Raw genomic sequence first — 26,192 nt, forward strand, 5'->3', positions numbered from 1 at the left:
CAAGTAACAGGCTCACACTCCTCCTTTCCCCCTACAGACATGTATGGTCAGGCCAGCTAACCAAAATGTTTGTAGGCTAGTAACTTGTCAGCTTATTTGCAAGGCTGTGCTACTCGCATTGGGAGAGCTTTTTGAGAGAGATGCTTGCTTGAAATTATAAGGCAGAGTGGAGAAGAGCAGGAATAGAAAAAACATATGGGGCACCTGAACATGTTTGTTCTCCTAGGTATAACCCACAAAAAAAGAGTTGCCATTAAATCTGTGGCAAAGAAAGCTATAAAGTGTGCAGCAAATTTGACAGTCCAGCAAATTTAAATCGCAGTGCATTTAGTGTTTTGATGGAGACCTAGTTTGCACAGTGTGGAGATGAGGTAAGTTTTGATCGTATAAACCCAGCCTAGTAGCTTAACCTTAGTTTGCTTGTTTCCAGCAAACCATGATCATAAGCCATGGCTGGATGTTGGGTTATGAACCTTGGCTTGTTCTTAGTGTGGCATATTGCTAACTTGAGAACCCGGCATGGTTTATTAACCGTTGTTGATTTGGCTGCCCCACCTCAGATACTTGCCAAACTTCAGAGTCGTGTCGCAAGAGCATGTAAAAACTCTTCTCGAACCACACCCAAGGTGAAATGGCTCTTGCTGTGCTGTGCCTGCAGAAGAGCTTGCTCCTACCTCTGCCAGGTAATAGGCTCTTTTCCCTGTCCCACTCCTCAGCTACACCCCTTCCTTGCATAAGGCAGAGAGCTTTACTTTGCCTTGCACCTGCTGCCAAGGAGAGGGAAACTTTTAAGTGACTTCAGATCTGTACTCCCTACTGCTATCTAAAAACATGATGAGTGGGAAAGCAGTGAAGTTAAATAAACAGTATATAGTAATATTCCAATTTAACTTATTAAACTAGCAACCATTTATATGTGATTTGTTTAAAAAAACTTACAGGGAAGTATAGCACTTGTTGGAAAAAAATAAAAGTAAGCATAACCAGTGGCAAGGTTAAAAAGGTTGACTCCTTATGGTTACAGACATGCAGTCTTTGGAGGAAAAAGCTGGTGAACCTTCAGTCAACACAGTACTGTCCATAAGAAAAGACTGTTGCCTGCAATTTGCAACTCATGGCTGCAGGACAATAAGCACCTTCTGTGCAAACACCTGATTTGCAATCTACATGGTGCCCTGAAGTCTCAGTTCTATTTTCACAAAGCCCAGAAGCAATCATCTCGGTGGCCTGGTGTTTCTGTGTGGTTTTAGATGTGGGCTTAGGAACATAGGAAGCTGCCTTATACCAAGTCAGACTAATGATCTATCTAGCTATTGTCTACAGTGACTGGCAGCTGCTCTCCAGTGTTTGTGGGAGGAGTCTCTCCCAGCCCTACCTGGGGATTAAACCTGGGACCTTGTGCATGCAGGGCAGATGCTCTACCACTGAGCTATGGCCCTTTCCCTTTATGAGCTCCTGCTGTGGAGCTTGCCAGATCCATAGTAGAGGTTCTGAGATCTTGCTTCCTGAGTGCTCCCATTTTGCAGCACCCACAAGCTAAAGGATGTTGGTCAGCAGCAGACACCCTCCTGTGTGGCACACAACACAGATCTCCTCCCTGTCTGAGAAGGAGTCATAGGATACCTAATGCATGGTATCTCTTGCCCCTCAACAGAGAGTAAGGATAAAATTCTGTTTGGATGAGGAGGTTGTAGTTTTCATGGATCTCTGGATCTTACCACACATACAAGAATGAATTGTGCATCAGTTTCAGAAAGATGCCATTCCAGTTGGCTCTTCAAGATGTGGCAGCAGGATTACTGCTGCAGTGCCTTCCAGTACAGGGAGAAAAACAATGCCTTAAATTAAGTACAAGGATGTTGTCATCCACAAGAGCTCAGGAGTGGAACCCAGGGTGATGCCCTTCTATGATAAGTTGACAACCATCCTAGATAGGAGAGATGTGACTTTTTGGGGCTACGCTATTTTCTCATTTAGACCATTTATATGCTGCTTACATTTAAATAAAACTCTAAGCCGTGTACAATGTAAGTAGTGACATTTGTGGCACTACAAGCAGTGACATTTTTGTACCTGACGAGCCAGTGGAATAGACCCAGACCAGCTACAGAGGCCATATCTGTCCTGCCTGAACTTGAGGAACTCAGACACGCCTGTAGTTTTTTCTTTTATTGAAGTAAGAGAAAGTTTCAGTTCAGTGCACTTCATGAATCTACCTCCGGCTTACTTAGAACTCAGTATCCCTTTCTAACTAGGCACAACTGGGCGGCATAAAGGACGTTGACTCAGCAACTAACCCTCCCTCTTCTCCCAGCTTAAGTAGGGCTGGGTGCACCCCCCATTTGTGTGTACCCTGAGTCACAGTTGGAGGCGGGTGTATAAGTCTCCCCCCCCCTCTGGTGAGTATGGCTCACATCATCCCCCCCTCCGTGCAGGTCCCCTCCCACCCTGGCAGCCTGAGCTTGTCAAGGTATTTGTCATCGAATTTTCTCACCAACTCCTGTGCATGGACATTGGATGCCTTCTCCCAGGATTGTTCCTCCAGTCCAAAGCCTTTCCAGTGGATGAAATACAGTAAATTCCCCCGACGCTGGCAGGAGTCTAGGATCTGTTCCACTTCATATTCCTCATCTCCATCAACGATGATCGGCGGGGGGGGGATTGGATGCCTGGTAGTTTCCGCTAAAGTTAGCAAGAACGGTGGAACACAGGATGTATCTTCATGGAAGCGGGCAAGCAAAGGTGGAATGCTGCCGGATTGATCTGAGCCTCTACTTCGAAGGGCCTGCCCTCCTAGCTTCCAGTTCATGGTAAGGTGCCCTCAAGGCCAGATAACGACTTGAGAACCATACCCTATCCCCCACCTGTATTTCAGGGCCAGGCTGTCGGTGCTGGTTGACTACTGTCCTGTAAATGGCTTTAGCTCTTGCCAGCTGCACTTGTAGCAGCTGGTGCATCGCCTGTAACTCTTGAACAAACTCAGTTGCTGCTGATACTGCCAGGGAGGAGGTAGATGTGGGGAAAGCTCGAGGGTGGTAGTCAAAGCTGGCAAAAAAGGGAGTTTGCTGGATAGAGGCATGATCCGAGTTATTGTAGGCAAACTCAGCTAGGGGCAATAGAGACACCCAATTGTCCTGCTGGTAGTTCACATAGCAGCGGAGGTACGGCTCCATGGTGGCATTTACTTTCTCACTGCCCATCCGTCTTGGGGTGGTGTGACGATGACAGTTTTAGTTCACTCTGCAAGAGCTGCCAGAAGATGTGCCAGAACTGGGCTGTGAACTGGGCCCCCCCATCTGAGACAAGGCTGATCAGGAGCCCGTGTAGGTGGAACATGTGTTGGATGAACAACTGCACAGTCTCTCGGGCACAGGGAACGAAATGGGCCATCTTGCTAAAGGCTTCCTCCTCCACCACCACCAGGATAGCAGCTTTCCCCTGAGAGGGGGGTAAGTCAGTGATGAAGTCCAGGGTGCCATTTGCCAAGGATCCTCAGGCATGGGGAGCAGCCCCAACAACCTGGCCAGGTGCCCCAGGGTGTGCTTGGCTCTCAGGGAAGTAGAGCAGGAGTGGACATACTTCTCAACATCATGCTTCATTCGTGGCCACCAGAAATCTCGTGCCACCGCCTGCAAGGTTTTGAACACTCCAAAATGACCTGCTGTTGGAATATCATGGCATTAGCGTAGGCCTTTGGCTTGTTGCTCTCCCGGAGGAACCTAAATGGCTTGGAGCAGCCCTCCCCTCTGGGTGAAACCCAGGAGATAGTCTTGTGGGGGCTGCTGTAGCTCATGCCTGGGCATATGGGTCTTGTTCCTGTGCTGTACACAATTCCTCAACCCATGGATCGGGACAGGCCACTGCTACCATCTTGTCTAGGGGGATGATGTGGCTCGAGGGTTCAGGCCAGGTATCCTGATATTTGGGCTTGCGGGACAAGGCATTGGCCCTGAGGTTTTGTGTCTGGGGAATGTAGTTGATGTGGAAATGAAATCTTGCGAATAATTATGCCCAGCACACTTGCCATTGGTTTAACTTTTGGGCCATTTGGAAGCTCTCAAGGTTCCAATCATCTGTGCAGACCTCCACTTCATGCTGGGCTCCCTCCAGTAAGTGTCGCCAGTTCTTGAATGAGTCTTGGATGGTGAGCAGCTCCTTCTCCCAGACGGTGTAGTTTTGCTCCGAGCTAGATAACTTTCAGGAGAAGTTGGCACAGGGAAGCAGCTCCCCCCCTTTTGGCTGGTTGTAACAGCACTGCTCCTATGGTTACGTCTGATGCATCTGATTCCACTACAAATGGTCAGTGGGGGTCAGCATGTTGCAGGATGAGTTCTAAGGAGAACAACACCTTCAGTTGCTCAAACACCTGTTGGGCTTCTTCATTCCAATGGAAGGAGCCAGTCCCTTTTAAACAGAGGGGCCGTCTTGTTGGAGAAGGCAGTGATGAAGCATCTGTAGTAGTTGGAAAAACCCAAGAATTGCTGTAGGTCCTTCTTGGTCTTGGGGGGATTGCCAGGAAAGTACGCTATGCACCTTTCTGGGATCCATCTCCACCCCGGTGGGGAAAATACGGTATCCCAGAAAGTCCAGGGTGGTCAGGTCAAACCCACACTTCTCCAGCTTGGCATGCAGGTGATGCTTTCTCAATCTCTGCAACACCGCTCGCACATGAGCCTCATGCTGTGTGGTGGAGTTGGAGTAGATAAGGATGTCACCTAAATAGACTATCAGGAAACTATCTAAGGAGTCCCGAAGTATGTTGTTCATAAAATTTTGGAAGACAGTGAGGGCATTTGATAGACCAAATAGCATGACGAGATACTGAAAGTGACCGTATCAGGTCTTGAAAACAGTTTCCCACTCATCCCCTTCCTGGATACGGATTAGGTTGTAGGCTCCTTGCAAGTCCAACTTAGTGTAGATCTTGGCCGTGCGCAGTCGTTCCAGCATCTCATTTGATAAGGGGGAGCGGGTACCTATTGGGGATGGTGATATTATTTAACTCAACAGTAATCATGGTGGGGCGGAGCTCCCTGCATTTTTTTCTTGACAAATAGTAAAGGAGCCCCAGCAGGAGATTTCGAGAGCCGAACAAATCTCTACTGCAGGTTGGCATCCAAAAAGTCTTGTAACACAGCCAGCTCTGGCTCTGACAAGGAACATATATTTCCAGAGGTGACTCAGGCTCCTGGGAGCAAGTCTATGGCACAGTCGTAAGGCCTTTGAGGGGGCGGCTGGTCCACCTCCTTGTCAAAGATGTCTCGATAGTCCAGGTATTTGACTGGCAGCGCAACCCCCTCAGACTGGGGTGGGGTGGCTGCTGCCACTGTCGTGGAAACCTCCTTAGGCTGGCAATGTTGTTGACAATAGTCCGACTGGAATGTCACAGTGGTTTTTCCCCACGAAATGAGGGGGTCATGTTGTGTCAACCCAGCCATTGGTAGAAAGAATGCGGGAAGAGGAGGGGAAGTTTGGCTGGCTTTCTGAAAGTCCTTACTGATTTTTTGAATTGCATACCTTCATAGGTAATTTGTTGGGATGTGGGGTTGTATTTTTTTTCCCTTGGAAGCCAAAAAGGAAATATTGGTAGCTTTGAATACTTGTGATTAGTGATGGGGATCTCTCCTAGTTGGGATTAATGGAGGCTCTAAGGCATTTCTTGTTCCATGATGGGGGCAGAATGGTGCCCCTAAGCTGTTTCTACTCCCCCCCACCAAAAAAGCTCATTCATTCTACCAGGAATTCACTTCACCCAAAGCAGAGGGTTAAATTTTCCGTGGAGAAAAACCTTTCTCAGTGGAGTGGTGCAAGGAAAGGGTTAAGGAGCTTTTCAACATCAGAGAATATTGGGTGTACCTTGAAGGAAGGGAGGCCAGTATGGGTTGGGGGCTGCAGAGACAATGCTGGTACTAGGATCATGGTCTGTTTGATCATCTGTGGGACAACTCACGGTTTGTAGTTTGTTAAAACAAACCATAGCTTAACATGATGTGTGAAGCAGACCAGAGTCAAAGTGAACCTTTTTTAAATGAAGGGAGTTAATATTTTGAACTGCATTACAAAATGCATAAAAATACAGGTTCTGATTAATAGAGGTTGCAATCCAGTGTAGACAAAAAAACAACCGTGCTTAAAAATAAAGCACTGCATTTCATTATGGAAGATATTATCCACTAGCTTCACCTTGGTTTATACTTGGACCTTTAATATAGTGGCGTATTACAGCTTTCTCAACCTGGTTCCCTGGTATTTGGGACTACAACTACTGTCATCCCCAGCCAGCATGGGATTATGAGAGCTGGTCCGAAGCATATGGTTGAGCACTGTCAGACTAGATGGGTCTCTTGTTCTGCATGGTTCTTCTCATGTTATTATGGAAAGCACCACACTGGGGAAGGCTGGTGTACTGTGTCAATCAGTGTTAAGTCTGGGTTAATCCTATTTAGATATGAATATAAAATAGCCACCCATTTGAGCTCATTGCAGAAGGTACCCACTGCATCTTCCCTGAATCAATACTATACAGCCCCAAACCACTGTGGAATTACTTTGTTGGATACTTATATTTTCTGTGTATCTTTCATTTTCATTGTGTCACCTAGTACAAAGTCACTTTTCTGAGGCCCACCCATGTTCTACCAAATGTCTCTCTGTTCCTTCAGGTACGTCAGGTTCGATTGTTCCAGGATGAAGAAATCTACAGTGACCTCTACCTGACCGTATGCGAATGGCCCAGTGACTCATCCAAGGTCATCGTCTTTGGTTTCAAGTATGTTTCTTTGAATGAAATTGGTTTTGAGATGAAGGGTTATGTCTGCCATTTGAACTTTCCATGTTCCCATGAGAATCAGGAACTCATTGGACTTGCTTGAGGCATTCTGGACTATTCCTTCTTGTATTCTGCCATATCAGCAATGCTAAAACGTAGGAAAGGTGTTGGTATCATGACATATTTTGGAACGGATATGACCCCTTGGATTGATTTGTCATGCTTTTAAACTACTATGGGAATAGAACTAAGGGTATCCTACTCCCATGTTGTTCTCAGCAGAATTTAGGAATTTTGCCAGAGCACCTCAGCCTGGCGAGATAAACAGGAGTGGCACTTAGTTGGCCTTATGCTCCAGATGAAGTAAACTTATGATGAAGAAAGATGGTTGTGAGATTTCAGTTTAAGAAGATGTTCCTTTGTTGTTGACTGACTTTAGTGTGACTACTGGGAAGGGCCATAGCTCAGTGGTAGAGTATACATTTTGCGTGTAAAAGGTCCCAGGTGCAATCCCTGGTAACTTCAGATAGAGCTGGGAAAGTTTCCTGTCTGATTTGATGGAGAAACTGCTGTCAGTGAATGCCATCAATTCTGAACTAGATGGACCATCATCTTGGTATTAGGCAGCTTCCCACATTATAAGCTTCTTTCAGTTAGTATGATTAACCAGTAAAACAAACTGACAACATTCTTCTCTGTATCGTCCTGTATTTTTGTTTGTATATTTGAATGTATTTAGGATAACACTGCAGGTGGTTTTTAACTGTTTGCTAGTAGAACCGTTTGTCCTCTGTTTGGAGGCTAAAACCTAAGGTGGATGGGTGACATTGGTGGCCTTCTTTGAAAATGACTGCTACTTCCTTTCTCCTGGTAGTACCCGTTCAGCCAATGGCCTGCTTATGAACATGATGATGAGTGATGAAAACCATCGGGATATCTACATCAGTGCAGTTGCTATGCCTCCTCTTGTGCACTGTCACAGCTGCAGGGACATGGCCATTGCACATCCAGGTGAGTCATAACTGACAGAGGGGAATCTTTTGATAGGGTGCCCTGAATACTGGAAAATCATGAAGGTACTGATTATTAAGCACTAATAATAGCACCCTGTAATCTGATGTGAGGAAATGCCAGGATCAATGTGGTTTGAAAGAATACTTCTGCTCAATATAATTTTTCAAAAATATTTTCATATTGCATGCATTTCTAGTTATTAAAATATGGCAAACAATAGTTGTTCCTTTTTATGAAGCCAATTATCAGTGTGAGGCATTAAGAATGTATAATAAGTGAACTTTTGTCAAAGTACTTTTTTAACTTTACAGTTCATAGTTTCATATTCTTCCTGGAGAGGTGCCTGTTGTTCCCCTCTAGAAACACAGAAAATCACTATTTGACTATTCCCTATGTCCAGAGCTTGATCTAAGCTGATGCTCCTTTGCCTGTGCTCCCTAGGTGATCCCCACGCCAAATGTCTGCAGCATGGCTTCATGCTGCACACCAAGTACCAGGTGGTGTACCCTTTCCCCACATTCCAGCCAGCATTCCAGCTTAAGAAGGACCAAGTAGTGCTGCTTAATACCAGCTACTCTCTAGTGGCTTGTGCTGTTTCCGTGCACACATCAGGTAAGAGAGTGTGAGAAGTGTGTGTGTTGGTAGCATTGCTTGGCTTTTAGATGGGAGACCTTGCAAAGGCCAGCTTGAAGATTTACAGCCTCAAGCACTGCATGCCTCCATTATTTGAAGGAAAGCCCAGTTAAAGCATTAATATGCTGAATTATCTTTTTGTTTGGGACACTGAGCAGGTACCTTCATTGTAATAAACATTGTAATGAAAAGGGCTTCCATGTTTATATATAAAAAGCTAAATTCCTTCACCCCAAGGAATTTTTAGACTAGGTAACAAAATAATGAAAGCGGCCATCAGTGTTAAAAGTATAAAATGACAGAACATTAAAAACTGCATAAACGTAGAGCCAGAAGGGTAAAAATATATAAAAGGCTAAAAAGCATGAGGAAATAAAAAAGGGCTTTATCTGGCATTTAAGAGATAACTGAGTCAGTGCCCGGTGAATCTGTCTTGCGAGGGTGTTTAAAAGCCATGGCACTGCTACAGAGAGAACCTGTCACCGTCTGTTTTGCCCGGATATGGCTTATCGAGGTGTGAGAATATAGAAAGGGGTGTTGCTGAAGGCTGTGAGGATGAGAGGAATCGGCTCCTGGAATATTATGAGATGACATCAGTTTTCCTAATCTGTTGGAATCATTTGCCAAACTGGTTCTGTAGCTTCATAACTTTGTGTAAGCCCTAAATTTGTCACCCACTGAGCATCAGCACATGTGATGCAAACTTCATTTTCATAGAGTTCTTCAAGCTGGAGAGTTTGTCTAGTGGGTGCTTCTCTGTGGAATAAAACCAGGTTGATGTTTGGGTCTCCTGGGATAAACTGATTGGGTTACATCCCTACACTGGCAGTTGGTATGTGGGGTTCTAGTTTTTGTATCAGAGTGCTACATGATGCTAGCAAGCCCCCCTTTTTATTGCGGGTGTAGAGCAAGAGGTATTTTATCTGGTGGGGTGGGCATAAGAGCACATTGCGTCCTTTGAGATCTCTGTGGTAGCTTCTAATGAACAGGTTTTGACCCCAATACAATCCAGAAGTGTAGTGCTTTATTTTTCCTGACAGGAAAGAATGGCAGCCATATGTGTAAATGAGACAAAGTAACATATAGTATACTCAGGATTTATGAAGAGGGGGCTAAACGTGCACCAAGGGGACCCCAACCTTTAAAAGCAAAAGGTTCGATTAATATTTACCCCATCTTGAGGTGGGAGTAGGGAAAATATTTGTCATGGTAAAATACATTTTAAAAAGACTGGAGCTGCTTAAATTGTCACTTACATCATTGGTCCATCTTGTCTAGTACTGTCTGTCTTGCAGATCTTAAAATGGAGGCACTAGGGAGTGAAACTCCAATGTTCATGCAATGTGTATTATTATTATTACTATTATTGATTAAATTTATATCCCATCCTTTCTCCCAGAAGGAGCCCAGGATGGCAAACAAATGACAAAACTCTAAAAACATCATAAAAATAAAACATTTTTAAAAAATCTTATTTTTACTTTAAAAACAAAATTTTAAAAACATTTCAAAATAATAACACAGATGCAGATTGGGATAAGGTTTCTATTGAAAAGGCTTGTTGAAAGAGGAAGGTCTTCATCAGGCACCGAAAGGACAACAGAGATGGCACCTGTCTAATAACTAAGGGGAGGGAATTGCAAAGGGTAGGTGCCACAACACTAAAGGCCTGATTCCTATTTTGTGTGGAACGGACCTCCTGAAGAGATAGTATCTGCAAGAGACCCTTACCTGCAGAGCTCAGTGACTGGCTGGGTATATCGAGAAATATGTATGCCCTGTTGCTGAGCTAAACCAATTTCTGTGCGTGCATGATCATGGAATGCTCATTGTCATAGCTGTGAACTCTGCTTTAAAATGAGGCAGGCTTGTGGACTGTCTGATTTGAAGTCCAGCGTCTGTGGGAAGAGAGAAGCAGGGGGGTCTTTGATATAATCAACACATAAGAACATAAGAAGCTGGATCAGGCGCATATAATCCTGCACTCTATATTCACAGTGGCCAATCAGAGGCCTGTGGGAAGCCCAAAAGCAGGACCTGAGTGCAACAGCTCTTCTGCACTCCCTATTTATTTGTTCTATTTCTGTCCTGCCTTTCTTTCATGGATGCCAGTGAGGTCTCCACGTGGGTTACAGTCCCCAATCAGCTCGAGACAGGAACCTGTCATAATTTTTTCCTGGCTCCTCCCCTTCTTACTGAGGTGATGCCATTTCTGTTCCTGTCTCAGCTCGGGCAACAACCTTTGGCTGTTTTCTCTAACTCCTATGACTATCAGCCTTCGGCTCCTCCTTTTCCTTCGTTCTTTCTATACTTGATTTCGTACACTCTGTATTAATTAGTTTTAAAAAAAGAAAGGAATTACTATCTCTACTCTCCTTTCTTATCCCTATTTTCCTCTCCTGTCCGAGATATGGAAACAGCACCATCTTCTCAGAGCGCCAGGACAAAAACTCTTAGAGGAACAGGGCAGCACACAGTGGCTACTGTGGTCGGTTCCCCGCAAGGCCATAAGGGGTCAGGGCAGCACTCAGCTCCTGCTGCAGTCAGTTCCCGGCCGCCGTCTGTCCCGCTATCCGGAAAAAAAGAAAGGACACAAAAAATCGGGGCAGCACCCAGCTCCTGCTGCGGTCAGTTCCCTGCAGACATTAGATATGACGGCGAAGATTCCAGCTGACGCACATTGTCCGGCCAGGGAGCATAGGCAAGAAGCCTCGCGTCAGAGCGTGAATTTCGCTGCTACATCGCGGCATAGCTCCAATCGCCCTTCCGATTCGAACACTCGAGGTGGAGGCCTGCTGCGAGAGGTGAGGCTTTCGCCAGTGCCTACTGCCTCCTCCAGCTCCCCAATAATTTTTCCCGCCGAAAATGTGGCGGCTCCCATCTTGAGTGGCGCCCAAGAAGCATGCTCGATAGAGCCCGCAGTCCAGCGCTATCTACTGGAGCAGCCGGAGGACAGCAGATCGGAGGATGACGAAGTGATGGAAGCCCATGCGCAGTATGGCCCCCCCGCTTCTCCACCCCAGCTCTCTCCTCAGCCTATGCCAGCTTCCTTAATAACCTCTTCAATGACGCTGGCACAATTATTTTCGAATGATATAATCCGACAACTTAAGCAGGCGCTATTAGAGGAGGTCCCACCACTTAAAGTGACGCCCCACAATGCCCCACAGTCTCCGCCAGTAGCCGTCCCCCCATGTAAGAGACCACGCCACGTTGTCAGACAGCCTTCCCCTGACCCGACTTTGGTGGCCGTGGGTAGGGGGTATTATGAGCAGGATCACCAGGATGCCTTATCAGAAACCGATTCTATGGGGTCCCGGGATGACGGAGAATGGACCGATGCCTCAGATACAGAGGCTCAAACTTCGGTCAGACTACTTTTAGAAGTTCATTTTGAACCGTTGTTAAAAAAGGTGATCGCTTTCCTGGAGCTGACTGCTCCTTCTGAGGAACAACCTACATCCTCCAAACAGGCTATGGTGCTGCCTACCGTAAAGATGGGGCCTAAGGGCATTCCCTGCCCACCTATGCTGTTGACTAATATTCAACAGGAGTGGGAACTACCGCTATACCCCAAAAGGGGGACTAACTGGGCTAATAGACTGTATACCTTAGAACCCAGTGTCATGGAGCAGTTGTGAGCCCCAGACATAGATGGGCCTATTACTGCTCTCCTATCACATTCCATCTTGCCACGGGATGGGGATGCTCATCTCAAAGATCTGATACAGCGTAAGTCAGATCTGGCACTTAAGCGAGTGCATGAGGCGACGGCGATGTCCATAAGAGCCTCGGTGGCAGCCTCAGTATTCTCTAGGGCATCGCTGCTGTGGATTGAGGACCTCTCCCAAAATCAAGACCTAGAGGTTTCCAAGTTACGAAAGTCCATTTTAAAACTCTCATGCTGCATCGCTTTCGTAGCAGACACTACCATGGACTCCTCACAATTTGCAGCCAGGGCAATGGCCACGGCAGTGGTACCCAGACGCCTAGTATGGCTTTCGCACTGGGATGCGGACAATGCATCCAGATTTAATCTAGCCACGGCTAAATATACAGGCGGAAAATTGTTTGGGGAAGACAATCTGGCAGAAGTTTTGGTGGACAATAAAGATAAAAAGAGTGATGCCCTCACAGGATAAAGACGAAAAAAGGCCATTTCGACACTATACCCCCACTTTTCAGACACGCTCCTTTCGTGGCTCAAGGCCCTTCTTTAGTAATAGACAGAGGGATTTCAGAGGCTCCCGTTTTCCTTGGCAAAACCAGAAGCCTCCCCAGAGATTCCACCAGAATAGACAACAATCCTACCAGACTAGGCAGCAATCTTACCAGACTAGGCAGCAGCGTCAACCACAACAACGCTTCTGACTCTATACCTGTAGGCGGTCGACTCACTTACTTCCTGAACCAATGGCAGACAACAACAACAGACAAATGGGTCCTGAGCATTATCAAAGATGGATACAGACTAGAGTTACACCAGTATCCACCCCCACGTTTCGTCTTCTCTCACAGACCGTCATCACCACAAAAACATGGGACATTCCTAGAAGAAATAGAGCACCTTCTACAAATCTCAGCCATAGAACCCGTCCCAATAAAGGAACGGTTGTCAGGAGTGTACTCCCTCTTCTTTTTGGTGGCAAAAAAGGACAATTCGTTCAGGGGGTTGCTCGACCTCAGGTTTGTCAACCAGTTCCTGAAGCGCAAGACTTTCCAGATGGAAACAATCGCTTCAATCAGGGAGGCACTCCAACCCCACGACTATTTGGTATCCATAGACCTCAAGGAGGCCTACCTGCACATTCCAATTCACCCCAGACACAGAAGGTTGCTCCGATTTACATACAACAACGAACACTTTCAGTACAAAGCCGTCCCATTCGGGCTGGCCACGGCACCCAGAATTTTCACCAAGGTGCTGGCAGCAGCACTCTCAGGTCTACGCCTCGCAGGAGTGCACATTTCCCCTTATTTGGACGACCTACTACTCAGGTCCTGGTCGTTTACCCAGGCAAACAAAGACTTAAAGCTTACATTCAGTTTCCTACAGAGCCACGGCTTTTTAGTGAATGTTCTAAAGAGCCACCTCTACCCCACACAATCACTAATACACCTAGGCACGGTGATAGACACCACTGCACAAACTATAACGCTGGCACCACAGAGGATCCGGGCCATCACCGATCTAGCACGCTCCATATGCGGACAACCGAGATCAGACTTGATGCGCCTGGCAAAACTGCTCGGAATGATGGCATCATCTATAGCAGTTACAGCATGGGCCAGGCTTCACTCACGTCCTCTGCAACATCTCCTGATCAAATTCCAGAGAGACATTGCCTCCAGACGACACCGCAAGGTTGCCTTACCACACGATGTGCGTCAGTCACTCACCTGGTGGCTTCAGGACTCAAATTTGTCCAGGGGGATCCCGATACAGGAGCTGCCCCGGGCAATAATCACTTCAGATGCAAGCCTCTGGGGCTGGGGTGCCCATTATATGGATCTTTTCGTACAGGGACGTTGGAATCCACCAGAGGCAGCCAGGTCCATCAATTGGCTGGAACTGAGGGCGGCTCATCTGGCGCTGAAGCATTTCTTTCCCAGTCTTCACTGCCCCAATGTATTGATCAAAACAGACAACACGTCGACCAGATCATACATAATGAGGCAAGGAGGGACCCCATCCAAACTTCTCAGCAGAGAAGCAACGTCCATGCTCTCCTGGGCAGAGCATCGCCTTACATCTGTGACGGCGGAATACCTGCAGGGGGCAATGAACGTCCGGGCGGATTGGCTCAGCAGAAGTCAGATATTCCCAGGGGAATGGGCACTCAACAGAAGTGTCTTCCTGATGGTTCAACAGCAATTTGGAAAACTAGAAGTGGACCTTTTTGCCTCGGACGCAAACGATCAAATCCCTCGATTTTTTACAAGATTCCAGACGCGTGCGGCAGAACAGACAGAAGCACTGACGGCGAGCTGGCCACAGCTTCTATTGTATGCGTTTCCACCAACTCCTCTCATAGCCAGAGTCCTCAACAAGATCAGGAGGGAACAGGCACAGGTGGTCCTAATAGCCCCATACTGGCCGAGAAGACCGTGGTTCGCAGACCTCGTCCAGATGTCTGTCAAAACCCCGCTTGCACTTCCAGATCGCCATGACCTGTTACATCAGGGACCGGTCCTCCACCCAGACCCAGCCTGGCTTCAACTAGTCGCCTGGAGGTTGAACAGAGCAGGTTGTTAGCATTACAGATCTCACCTGATGCAACAGCAACTATCCTGGCGTCACGTAGACCGTCTACGCTCAGGATATACCAATCCACTTGGGCAGCTTTCCCACGTTGGTGTACAGCTCACAACACCAATCGTATGACGGCATCTGCACCACATATTCTGCAGTACCTCCAAGAGGGTCTTAACCAGGGTCTACGTCCTAACACCCTCAAGCGTCAACTGTCGGCACTTGCATCCGTTCTGTCTTTAGACAAAGGGGTTTCTCTAGCGTCACATCCGTTGCTCAAGAGATTTCTAAGAGGGGCAACCGTTATTAGCCCTCCGGTAGTGCATAGATTTCCTTCATGGCACCTGCATACAGTACTGACCACACTACAAAAGCCTCCATTCGAACCTCTGCAGATGGTTTCTTTGCAAATACTCACCTTCAAAGTCACGTTCCTCATAGCAATCACGTCAGCAAGCAGGGTATCAGAGATTCAGGCTCTATCAGTGCTAAAACACCTCTGCACCTTCCGTAAGAATAGAGTTGTACTCCGGATCGCTCCCGGCTTCATTCCGAAGGTCAGATCTCAGTTTCACCTAAGACAGGAGATCGTGCTGCCCACGTTTTGCCCAAACCCTAAACACCCCACGGAAAGGGCATGGCACTCCCTTGATGTGAGAAGGGCGTTGAAGGTATACATCAATAGGACAGCACAGTTCCGTAGATCGGAATCTCTGCTGATATCTTTCCACCCTCCGACTCTGGGCCATAAGGTGTCAAACTCAACTATAGCGCGATGGCTGAAGGCATGCATCTCCTTGGCCTACAGATCACTCAGTAAACCCGTGCCGCATGGGATCACGGCACATTCTACTAGGGCGGCAGCCACAACAGCGGCTTTTTTGGCTAATGCCCCGTTGGAGGAGATCTGCAGGGCAGCAACTTGGGCCTCGCCTTCTTCGTTTACCCGGCACTACAAAATGGACTTGTATGCATCTGCGGAGGCTGCATTCGGTTGTAGGGTTCTACAGCAGGTCCTTAATCAATAGACCCACCCTATGGCCGAGCTTTAGTACGTCCCACGTGGAGACCTCACTGGCATCCATGAAAGAAGGTACGGTTGGACTTACCGTGAATGGTGTTTCTTCATGGATGCCATGAGGTCTCCACGACCCTCCCTAAGAGGGGCTGGGAATTCCATCTGCACTATGCGCTATCCGATCTTATTCTGTTTGTCTCTACCTTCGCATTTCTTTCTTTCTATGTTACACTGAGGTGAAGTTCCGAGCTGGTAAAAAAGAGAACTGGCATCACCTCAGTAAGAAGGGGAGGAGCCAGGAAAAAATTATGACAGGTTCCTGTCTCAAGCTGATTGGGGACTGTAACCCATGTGGAGACCTCATGGCATCCATGAAGAAACACCGTTCACGGTAAGTCCAACCGTACCTTCCACCCAAAGAAGCTTATCACTGCACCTTATCCTTTCCAGAGAGGGAGCAGAACCTATGATTCTATTCAATTCTTGGTGTCGAATATCTTGCAGTCAGACTAGGCTACTTCTAATGGTGATTGCCAATGGCATCTCTGCTGCAGAAATTGCAATGTATCCAGCATTTTCTAACTCTTTCCTTTGCTACTTCCATTTAGATGACAGCAACTTCTGCCAAATCCTTTATGATAGGAGTCGTCAGCCCTGGTCTCCTGTTGAGGTCAGCCACACAACCCTCATCTCACAGTGCTCTGTGGGCTCAGAAGAAGGGATGGAAAAAGACAACTGTTCTTGCCAGAGTGTAGCTGCATTGCAGCAGCCCATTGCTGTGTCTCCACAGGACACAGAAAATCACGTCTCTCCTGCTGTAGCGATGGCAAAGGAATTTGTTGCGGACATCTTCCGAAGGGCCAAGGAGGCCAAAGGCCCTGCCCCAATGGAAGAGGAGGCAGGCAGTGGGCTTCAGTGCTTTATTGACTCTAATGGGGCCCTTGCCCAGGGTTCTTCAGCTTCTTGGGATCTTGGGAAAGGTTTGGGGTCTTACTTGTATGGTGGTGGCACGTGTATCTCCACATCTCCTGGATCAGACAGCATTTCTGATGCAGATGGGTCCCCCAAAGATTCTCCCACTGCCAGGACTGGACTGGAAAGCCAGCCAGCCGAGCCAGGCTATATAAACTATACTAAACTGCGCTATGTCCTGGAGCCAAGTGACTCCTCTGAGGCAGAAGATGGTGAGTGTCCCTTTTAAAGCAAAGCTCTGTGTGTGGGGAAGGAGCAGGCTTTGAACCTCTGACATCTGGATCTGCAGGCATGAGCAAAGAGGCTCAGTAACAAAAGTGTTCACGTCTTAGCTCTGATGATGATGGATAGGCACCCTTTTCCCTAGAAGGCACAGTGTGTCAGACCCACATTTGTGTTTGGCTTCCTGTATATACAAGGGAAAGCCGCTTTCTTCAGCCTTGGGAATGCTTCCTATGCTGTCCCCATTGTACTGCTACAAGCAACAGTTTTTTTCCTGTGTCACCTTTGATCCTGTGGGCTTCCCCTGTACACTCGACCAATCCTTTTCAGGCAAGACTGGAGTGAGTCAGAGGCTACAGTATAACTGCATGAGAAGTCTTTGCTCATATTGTCTTCTGGAAGTGTTGTCTACAAGAAAAGAACATGAAAGTTGCCACCACCTCCTCTTTGTGCGTAGCAGTGGGGAGGAGCTATGGTGAGGCGTAGAGCCTAGTTGCCCTGGGTCTAGTAACGCCTCTTCTAGTGTAGTGGCTAACAGGCCTAGTCGTGACTCAGTCATAATCATGTCTAAGAGTTGACTCTTTATTTCCATTTTAAGGGCAAGGGATCTGAAAAATGTTGATAATATGTATGTGGCTTGGATGACAGAATGTTGGGCGTGAATGTAGTTTTTTTGTTTGGTTGCTTTTCTAGACTAACATCAGTGCTGAGTAATATGTTTGCAGATGCATAAAGGAAGGGATGTATGTACTGTGCAGTAAATAGAATATCAAACCTTGTCCCAAGGAAGGCTGAATTCTGTGATCTGATAAGCTGGTTAAGCAGAAGGGCTAATATGGTTATCTTGTAAAATGTAATAGTCATAGAGAGGACCAAACAGCTGAGCACAGCACTGAGACTGTTTCTGACCATTGACAACCTGCTGAGCTTCAAGTTGGGGATAGAGGGTATTCCTCTGAGTTAAAATTCACCAGGCATTGCCACACAGTTCCAAACTTTTTAAAAATTAAAACAGATTCTGAAGATATTTGTGTATGTACCTAGAGACAGTTTTTTACTTGTGTAATGCAATCACAAGATGCATGCAGGTCTACCTAAAGTGTGAGTGGGAGAAAGATCTTTCTTTCTGTTGCGAGTGATGGTTCCATTATTCCTTTGTTATGGTCTTGGGCTGATTTAGCGTTGCAAGTTTTGACTACTCATCTTTCTAAACCTAGGATGCTGTATTTCAGCATAATTGGTTTGCTTTCGTGTGTGTGTTGTTTGGGTCTCTAGACCAGGGGTGAGGAACTTTTTTCCCTTCTGGGAAACTTTTGAAGGACACATGCCAGTGGTGGTTCGGGCCAGAAGCAAATGTGGGCAAAACAAGTAATTTAGATTTTACCTTTGTACAGTAGGCTAGTTTCTATGCCAGGCGCATGGAACCTTTGGCCCTTCAGATGTTACTGAACTACAGCTCCCTTAAGCCCCTGCAAGCATAGCTAATGGCCAGGGATGATGGGAGTTGTAGTTCAGCAACACCTGGAGGGCCAAAGGTTCCCCACACCTGCCCTATATGTATTCACACACCTGTCTCTTTCTGCCAGCCAGACAAGAGGCGTTATCAGAATCCAAGGACAAAGTGCAGCCAGGCCGCAAAGCAGGGGCAGTGAGTGGTGTGGCCTGGAGAAGTGAGATGTTCCCTGGGAAGAGTTTTGAGGGCCACATAGAGAGGCCTGGATGCTGGATGCCCCTTCTGTAAACCAAACAGAAAAGGGGGAGTGCTGGAAACAAGATGCAAGGAATGCTTTGGGACAAGTAGGTTGCTCTGCTGCGGGGCTTGGTGAATGAATAGCAATGGTCTCTGTTGGGTCTCCTAGTTTTGTGCTTGATTTGGCTCTGGTAACTGATCTCCAGTAGAACATGAAGAAAGCTAATATAAGGGGAAGGGGAAGGGGGAGAAGAGAAAGTCTACCTGTGGCTGTTAGTTGGGATGGCTGGGAAAAGCAGCCTCGCATTGCTGGAAAAGATGAAAAGATTTCCTTTTGAAGCTTTCTCTTCCAGGAGCTAAGTTTCTTTTGGTCTCAGCTTGCTGGTTTTTTTCGTTTCTTCATTCTTCCTAAAGTTGAGCTTCCTGGAAAGGAAATCTTGAAATCTATTTCTTTTGGCTCTGTGAGGTTACCCTTACTTGGCCTCACACTGTGTTTCCTTTCAGAGTATGAGGATGACAAGATGTCCCTGCCATTTGTTGTGACAGACCTGCGGGGAAGAAATTTGAAGCTGCTGAAGGAGAAGGCTGTTTGTCAGGTGAGGGTAGTTTCTGGGAACGTCATTATTGGAGGAGATGCTGATCTCTTAATGGGGGAAACACTAGTAAAGGAATTTTCCTAACTTGAAGTCCTAACATCATTAGGAAAACGGGATTTTTAGCTGGTGCTAATTTGTGATTGGCTCACTTAAACTAAACCACTTTGATTTATTTCAATTAACAAGGTGGCTTAAAAGTCATTGAGAGGAGTTAATTTCAATGATTGATTTAAGGCAAGTTTCTCAGTCTCACTTACTTCCTGAACAGAAGTACATACTGATTACTTGATATAATCAGAAAAATCTGTAGTTTTGCAACTTAAAGAGTCTTCAGGAGGAGATCTATTCACCTCCCAAAAGGTTTAAAGTGAGCTAATCTGTCCATTCAGAAAATGCATGTGGTGTTGTCCTCTAGGAACTGTACCCCCAAAACTTAAGCACATGGATGAAATTGCATATAGAAAACTGTCAAGCTGGGGAGAAAGCCAGGCCAGAATTCATCCTAATGTGCTAACATAGGGGAGCATTCAAACATGAGACCTCTCTCTCTCTCTCTCTCTCTCTCTCTCCGCCGTGATACAGTACATAGTGGGCAGAACTTTGTGTTTTCTAAACATGTAGGTATATAGATTAGCCACACAGTGTAGAAGTCCTCACACCAGCAGTGCACCATCCTAAGGGGTGCTTCTACAGGGATTTGCTACACAAACTGACTGATCCCCATAGTGGCATCTTGCATGTATTGCTGTACTTTGGGAGGCAGCAACAGGGGAAGGTTTAGTAGCAACTACATCATGCTCATAATAGGATTATTAGGGGAGCAAGATCAGCTTTTTCTCTCAATAGAAGAGTAACACATTTACTGCTTGTGTCCTATAATAACACAATTACTAAACTTTCTGATCTAGCTCCTACTGAGGTTGGTGCACTTGCTCTATAGAACTGACATAGTTGGCAACCTTCACCTTGGCTCACTTGAAGCCCAAGCTAGGTGTGAATAACTGGAAGAACCAGCTATTCATCCATCATCTGCCACATGAGGCCACTTAAGATTATCCTGTTTCCCAACTACTCTCCAATGCTAAAAGGGAGCCTTGGAACAAGTAGGCTTCACCAGTGGGGCAAAGCCGGTGCCACCTGAAATGAATCTCTGGAAGGTGCTATGAACCATTTTGAATCTTGCTGCTGGTGCTCTACCAACCCTTGTAGTGATTAAGAATGATTTTAGATTCAAAATTGGGTTTTGCACGTTGTATTTTGTATGCTATAATCTCTTGAGAATCTGAAGATAAAACTCTTGGGGGAACTGGCAATGCAGATGCTGCTTCCCCTCTACTGAAGCCACCATCTTCCTTGCCTTTCCAGGGCCAATACTTAACAGTGGAGCAGCTGACTCTAGATTTTGAATATGTCATTAATGAAGTGATCCGGAACGATGCCTCTTGGTCCAAGCAGTTTTGCTCCTTCAGTGACTATGACATCGTCATCTTAGAGGTAGGCCCATGGTGGGTGCCGTATCAAGCTAACAGTACTTCATTTTGGAGCCCTTTGGGCTATTTAGTTCATGAAACCTTGAAGAACTATGTTGCTCCTTGGTCATTTGCATCCTGCAGCTAGCAATCTCCTCACTTGAGATCCAAGGAAGGCTTAATTACTGTTTTTAATTAATTTTTGATATGCATTGTTAGTTCACATTGATTACTGTTTGAAGATAAAGTGGGATATTAATTTCTTAAATAAAAAATCCAAGGTGTGTCTGGTTGGCATTCATTGTTACAGCATTTCAGCAAGAGCCCCTGGCTATGACCTGCCAATTTAATATCCTCTAGAGTCTAGCCTCTCCCATCTGGTGCCAAAAGTTGGGTGAAAATGAGTGGGGACCCTCCCTTTTAATTTTCTGATCAGTTGTGACTGAGTGAAGGAGTAGGTTGAAACATGGTTGCATCCTTAGTTGGAAAACCAGAACTCTCAATATGCTTGCCATTGACCATTTTGGCCGATAGCACCAAGCCATCCTTAAAATGCTCTGGCTTAAGTAGCTTGAGCGGCTGCAGGTGAACTATACTCAGTGACATCTTGTGTCAGTGCCCATTAATAGCACCAGTTCAGGATGGCCTTTGAGCACCCCATACTGTTTTCAGGCATGGAAGCCTTGCCTAGTAAGGGGGAGAGGGAGACCTTTTTTTTCTACTCCTCTGGGTGGGTGAGACTTAAGGACTTGGCCCAAAGCTCTCTCATGGTTCCTTCTTGAACCTGTGTGGCTTAGGATTTCCCTAACCAAGCAACTGTGTTGTATGTTGGGATGTGTATGACCAGGGAATGCAAATTCAGCCCTGAATTGCTTTTCCGAGAGGAGTGTAGCCCCAACCCCATTCACTCAAGAAAGTAACTGTTGGTCGTTTAAAGGAATTAGTCAGGAGGACTCTCTATGGAAACATTAAGATTGGAATAAATGCCTGGAGCCAGAAACTACCTATTCTGAAAGTTAGTTAGACCAGCAGTTAATTCTGACCTCCCAGTCCAGCTGTGAGTGCAATGTAGTTCAAGTAGTTTCCTTTTATCAACTGTTGAGCTTGTCTTCCTAGGTGTGTCCAGAAACCAATCAAGTTATCATCAATATTGGACTCCTGCTCCTAGCCTTTCCTTCCCCTGATGAAGAGGGACAGCTCAGGTGAGTCCAGTCTCCTGTCAGGCCCACCTTGGGCCTCTGTTTATCTTCTCTCTTCCTGACTTCATGGCATATTTGCAATGCCATGAAGTTCTGTTACAATATAATTTTGAACATTTTGGAGCTGTTTACTAGAGGGAAGCAGAAGAATTAATATACAGGGCTCAAAAGTCATACACTTTTTCAATTAGAAGCAGCATTGCAGGATTATACACTTAGAGAAGCTTGCAACTCAACTAAGAATATGCTGCCTAAAACCTCCACCATGAGAGAAGAGGCAAAGTGACTTAAATGCATCCACTGAATCATATCCACAACTACGTGCCCTAAGAGCAGGAAAGCAGGCACAGCAATATATCCCACTGCGGAGGTGCCAATATGACTCAAAGGATGTTCAACCATTCAGATGATTCAAGCTAGCAAACCAGCATGCCATAGGTGAAGGCAAAAAATAACTGGAAAACTTCTTCCTGTCAGACTGATCAAGTAATAATTGGAGGTATTTTATGGCTGAAGCTCTTGGATCAGAAAGAGGCTCCTTTTTAAATGTTGTACCTGTTTTACCAGCTCACTCTAGCATTTTTGGTCTGGCTTTGGGTAGAGCTGAATGAAATTTTGCAAAATCTCAGTTTGAAAAAAAATTCAAGTTTGAATTTTGAATGAAATTTTACCTGAGTCTCTATTTTTGACTGGTGTCAAATATGGTCTCAAGTTGTCAAAATATTGTCAGTGCAAATATTAATGTTAATGTCATCTGTCAAATAGTCAAAACCACTGCATCCCATCTATCAAATACTTTCCAATATCTACTCTCAAATAATTAAATCAGATGCAAAATATCAGTATTTTGGCAAATACTTGGATAATATCTAGCGAGTATTCAATGATAGCATACTTGGGATAATGATATATCTTGGGAGCAAATTAACTTCTGGTTCTGAGCTTCTAAGTTCTCTTCATAGAGGCAAGACCTGGGTGTGGGCTAGGTGTAGTGTCGTCAGGTGCAGAGATTAGTTTATAAGACATACCAGTGTGAGGTTGGAAAAAGGATATTGCTTTTGGTTTACATAGCTGCTTGTCTAAATTGCTTGTCTTGTTTCCTTCAGGCCAAAGACCTATCACACCAGCCTCAAAGTAGCATGGGATCTGAACACTGGCATCTTTCTCACAGTCAGTGTGGGAGACCTCACAGAAGTCAAAGGGCAGACCAGGTAAAACATCATGAGGCCTGACATGGGGGAAACCCATCTTGGACAGCTAGTTCTGTAAGCTGCTTCTTGATTTGTAACCAAAGGCAGATGGTAATCAGGATGGGATATATTCAGTGTCATGAGCACCCAAAATGTCTTTTGAACAAGTTCAAGATCAACCAGTTATAAACAAAACTCAAATTCTTCAGGTTAAACTGCATCCATTTATTGTTAATTGCATCTGTTAATGTGGCTGTGCAACTTGGTTTGAAGGTGGGCCATATTGAATGAAGTTCTACAGCCTGATTACAGGAAGCCCGGCATCGATCCACACAATCTTGGTTGTCCAGGTTTACAAAAATAAAATTTAAAAATCCATACCTCAGATAATTCTGATGGCAGCTTTATAGCAGCACAATCAGCTGGATGCATCATCACTTGCCTTTTAGACTCTTACTTGGTCCTACTTTTATTGTGTAGTCCTGTAAATTAATTTTCTCTTTCCATCTGATTTTTAAATAGCTACTATTTGTTCTCAGTTTTGTGAATGCTATGTGTCTTGAACCTTCATAGCTCTTCTTTGTCTTCAGTAACATTCAGCCTCTTTCCCCCAACCTCTGGGCTGTGTCAGGGTATACATTTTGACTTGATTACCATTTTTTTCCCAAAGTATAGCATTTCACCCCCACTCCCGGGAGTGAATGGCAACTGTTATAGCCTTTGAGTTTCCAGCTCTTTTTTCCAAAGATTTACAGGGAAAAAACATTTGGAAGTAATCTTAAGTCTGGGAAATGAAGGTGCCAGGTGTTAGGAGCTTGCCCTTTCTCCCCCCCCCCGAACAACAGAGACTTGTTGCAAGTTACTACATGGTGATTGATATGAATGAATATCAGGAGGCAGTACAGCAGCCTCCACAAGTGGACACGTTTTAGCTATAAAGGGAAACCCCATGCTTAAGAGTTCTTGGTGGTCATTGACTGGGATAAGTTCACAGTGGACAAGTAAATTTTCCTTTCACAAAACTCAGTGGTAGCCAAATACTAGGGCCTTGGTTTGACATGGTAAATTGGGCAGGTTGGGGGTATATTTCATCCCAAGCATCTGGAATGAGAATTCCTACCTTGCCTGACCTATTGCCTGTCTGGCAAGTGACAAGGAGCTTGCTGAAGCCAGCCGTGCCCTTCTGTGTTTGTGCTGCTTAGTCTAATGCTGTTCCCAGATACTAATGAGAGTTTATAGTTGCAAATATGTAGACATGTCTTGACGGCCCAGTCTTTTATAAATAAAGGATACCAAGATGGGGAAGGAAGCTCTGCCTCTTCCTGAGTACTAATGGATCAATGACCTTTGGAGACTTCTGCCTGCAGGTTGTGCATGCTGACTGGCCTTCACCCCCTCTCCCCTCTTTAGTGGTAGCGTGTGGAGCTCCTACCGGAAAAACTGTGTGGACATGGTAATGAAGTGGCTGGTGCCAGAGAGCAGTGGTCGTTATGTCAACAGGATGACTAATGAGGCCCTTCATAAAGGTAACTCAGCTTTTTACTGGGGCCTCTAGGTAGCTTTTTCCATGCCTGGTGGGCATAGTTGACTGGCCAGTGTTGACGTGGCAGCCATCTTCAAACCAATGAACTTAAGCAATGCTTTCTTGTCTTCCTCCTTCCCTCTGCAGGCTGCTCCTTGAAATTCCTTGCAGACAATGAGCGTTACACATGGATTGTCTTATGAGGCCAGGTTCAGAGGCGAAGCTTACAACAGTAGTTCATTTCCTGCCATAATTGTATGTCAGATTCAACTACCTCCCTTGTTTAAAGTTTTAAATTTTCCTATCCCTTTTGATTTGACAGTTGCCCAGATGACCTTGAGTGCATCTGAATTGGTTTGTGGGTAGAACCACACACCCCGCTTCATTGTTTCTACATGTGGGGTGGGAAACACAAGGCTGGTCCAGATGCTGTGAAAAGCCTACCTCTCCTTGAAGGCTAGTCTTATTAATTGGACAACACAGGCTCTAACAGAGCTGGAGAGCTCCCAGAAAGCAGCTGCTTCTGCTTGGCTGGGGCCCTGTGCAGTTATATCCATTTGTACTTGGTGAACCAGCAAGGAGTCTCTCTAGGAGGCAAGTATTCTACAGGGTTTGCCCTTCCTGGGGCTAGAACTTGAAATGATTGTGGGGCAATGATTCTTAAGGAGACCAAAACCACCTTCTTATTTGAGTGTGTGTTTCAGACTTTCCCCCCAAAGCATAAATTACTCCCCTTGTGGATGGGCCACAAATATTTTCATTCCCCTTTTAATTTGTCTCAAGCAGGCTTTCTGTTCCCTGCAATAAACATTTAAATCTGAGAATGGCTCTTGCTGTTTGCTCTTTGAGAGGAGAAACATTTGATGGGGATTCTATAGCTGAGACCTTACTGCCACTGCAGCAAGCACTGTTAACGACCTGGGGTTCTCAAAGGCATTGGCCGCAAACTAAAGAGATGCTTATGTAAGCTAAATATGCTTTTTGTCCCTTGTCAGCTGCAAGGTGATAGTAAAAATACAGCGCTGTCCAGTTTTGCATCATGGCAGTTGTTTTTCTTTATATCCTATCTGTCTTCTATAACTCAAGGCACTGTACATAAACTTCGTAGGGGATGTATCAAGGCCCAGAATTGCTCAGGTCCAGCAAGGTTGTGCCGTATCATGTGTCTTCTGACCATATTCTGTTTGCCATTAACGTCTACTTCCTCATATGATGGCACAAAGAATATGCTGGCTTGGGGGGAGGGGAGAGATCAAAGAGTGGAACAGTGGTAAAGTTCATGATGGATGTGGGAGGAGGCATTATTTCCCCCATCCCCAGACAGTATTCCATTGGAATCAGAGGTGTTTCCCTAAATTGCAAAGCAGATACGAGCACATTATTAGCAAAACCACCAGCAGGTAAAAGTTCTAAGGCCTTGTGTTTTGAGTTTGATAGAAATTCCTTCCTGTGTAAGTATGAATAGCTTACATCCTTTATGAGTAGGAGCATATTCACATAACTGTCAAGTGGCAGCATGCTTGCCTGAATGCCTTTGAATAAAACAGCTGCTATTTGAGAAGCTTACCTGAAATCCTTTTCTGATGACTGGCAGATCTCCTTCACATTGCTGTTCATATATAGCTGGTACTGTACACTTTCAACA

The 26,192-nt window shown here is 45.7% G+C and overlaps 1 protein-coding gene across 1 annotated transcript in view; it reads left to right on the forward strand.

The window, feature by feature from the left end:
* Positions 1 to 25,371, forward strand: part of DCAF15 (DDB1 and CUL4 associated factor 15) — a 39,669-nt gene extending 14,298 nt beyond the window's left edge. Inside the window, exons 4-13 of the mRNA XM_061613817.1 lie at positions 6,663 to 6,769; positions 7,644 to 7,780; positions 8,225 to 8,395; positions 16,296 to 16,871; positions 19,076 to 19,167; positions 20,533 to 20,661; positions 21,753 to 21,838; positions 22,942 to 23,046; positions 24,436 to 24,551; positions 24,695 to 25,371. Of these exons, the coding sequence (XP_061469801.1) occupies positions 6,663 to 6,769; positions 7,644 to 7,780; positions 8,225 to 8,395; positions 16,296 to 16,871; positions 19,076 to 19,167; positions 20,533 to 20,661; positions 21,753 to 21,838; positions 22,942 to 23,046; positions 24,436 to 24,551; positions 24,695 to 24,750 (1,575 nt within the window). The 3' untranslated portion in view covers positions 24,751 to 25,371. The remainder of the gene's footprint in view (positions 1 to 6,662; positions 6,770 to 7,643; positions 7,781 to 8,224; positions 8,396 to 16,295; positions 16,872 to 19,075; positions 19,168 to 20,532; positions 20,662 to 21,752; positions 21,839 to 22,941; positions 23,047 to 24,435; positions 24,552 to 24,694) is intronic.
* Positions 25,372 to 26,192: the final 821 nt, after the last annotated feature.

This window comes from Rhineura floridana, chromosome 3 (assembly GCF_030035675.1).
Source record: "Rhineura floridana isolate rRhiFlo1 chromosome 3, rRhiFlo1.hap2, whole genome shotgun sequence".
NCBI classification, from domain to species: Eukaryota; Metazoa; Chordata; class Lepidosauria; order Squamata; family Rhineuridae; genus Rhineura; species Rhineura floridana.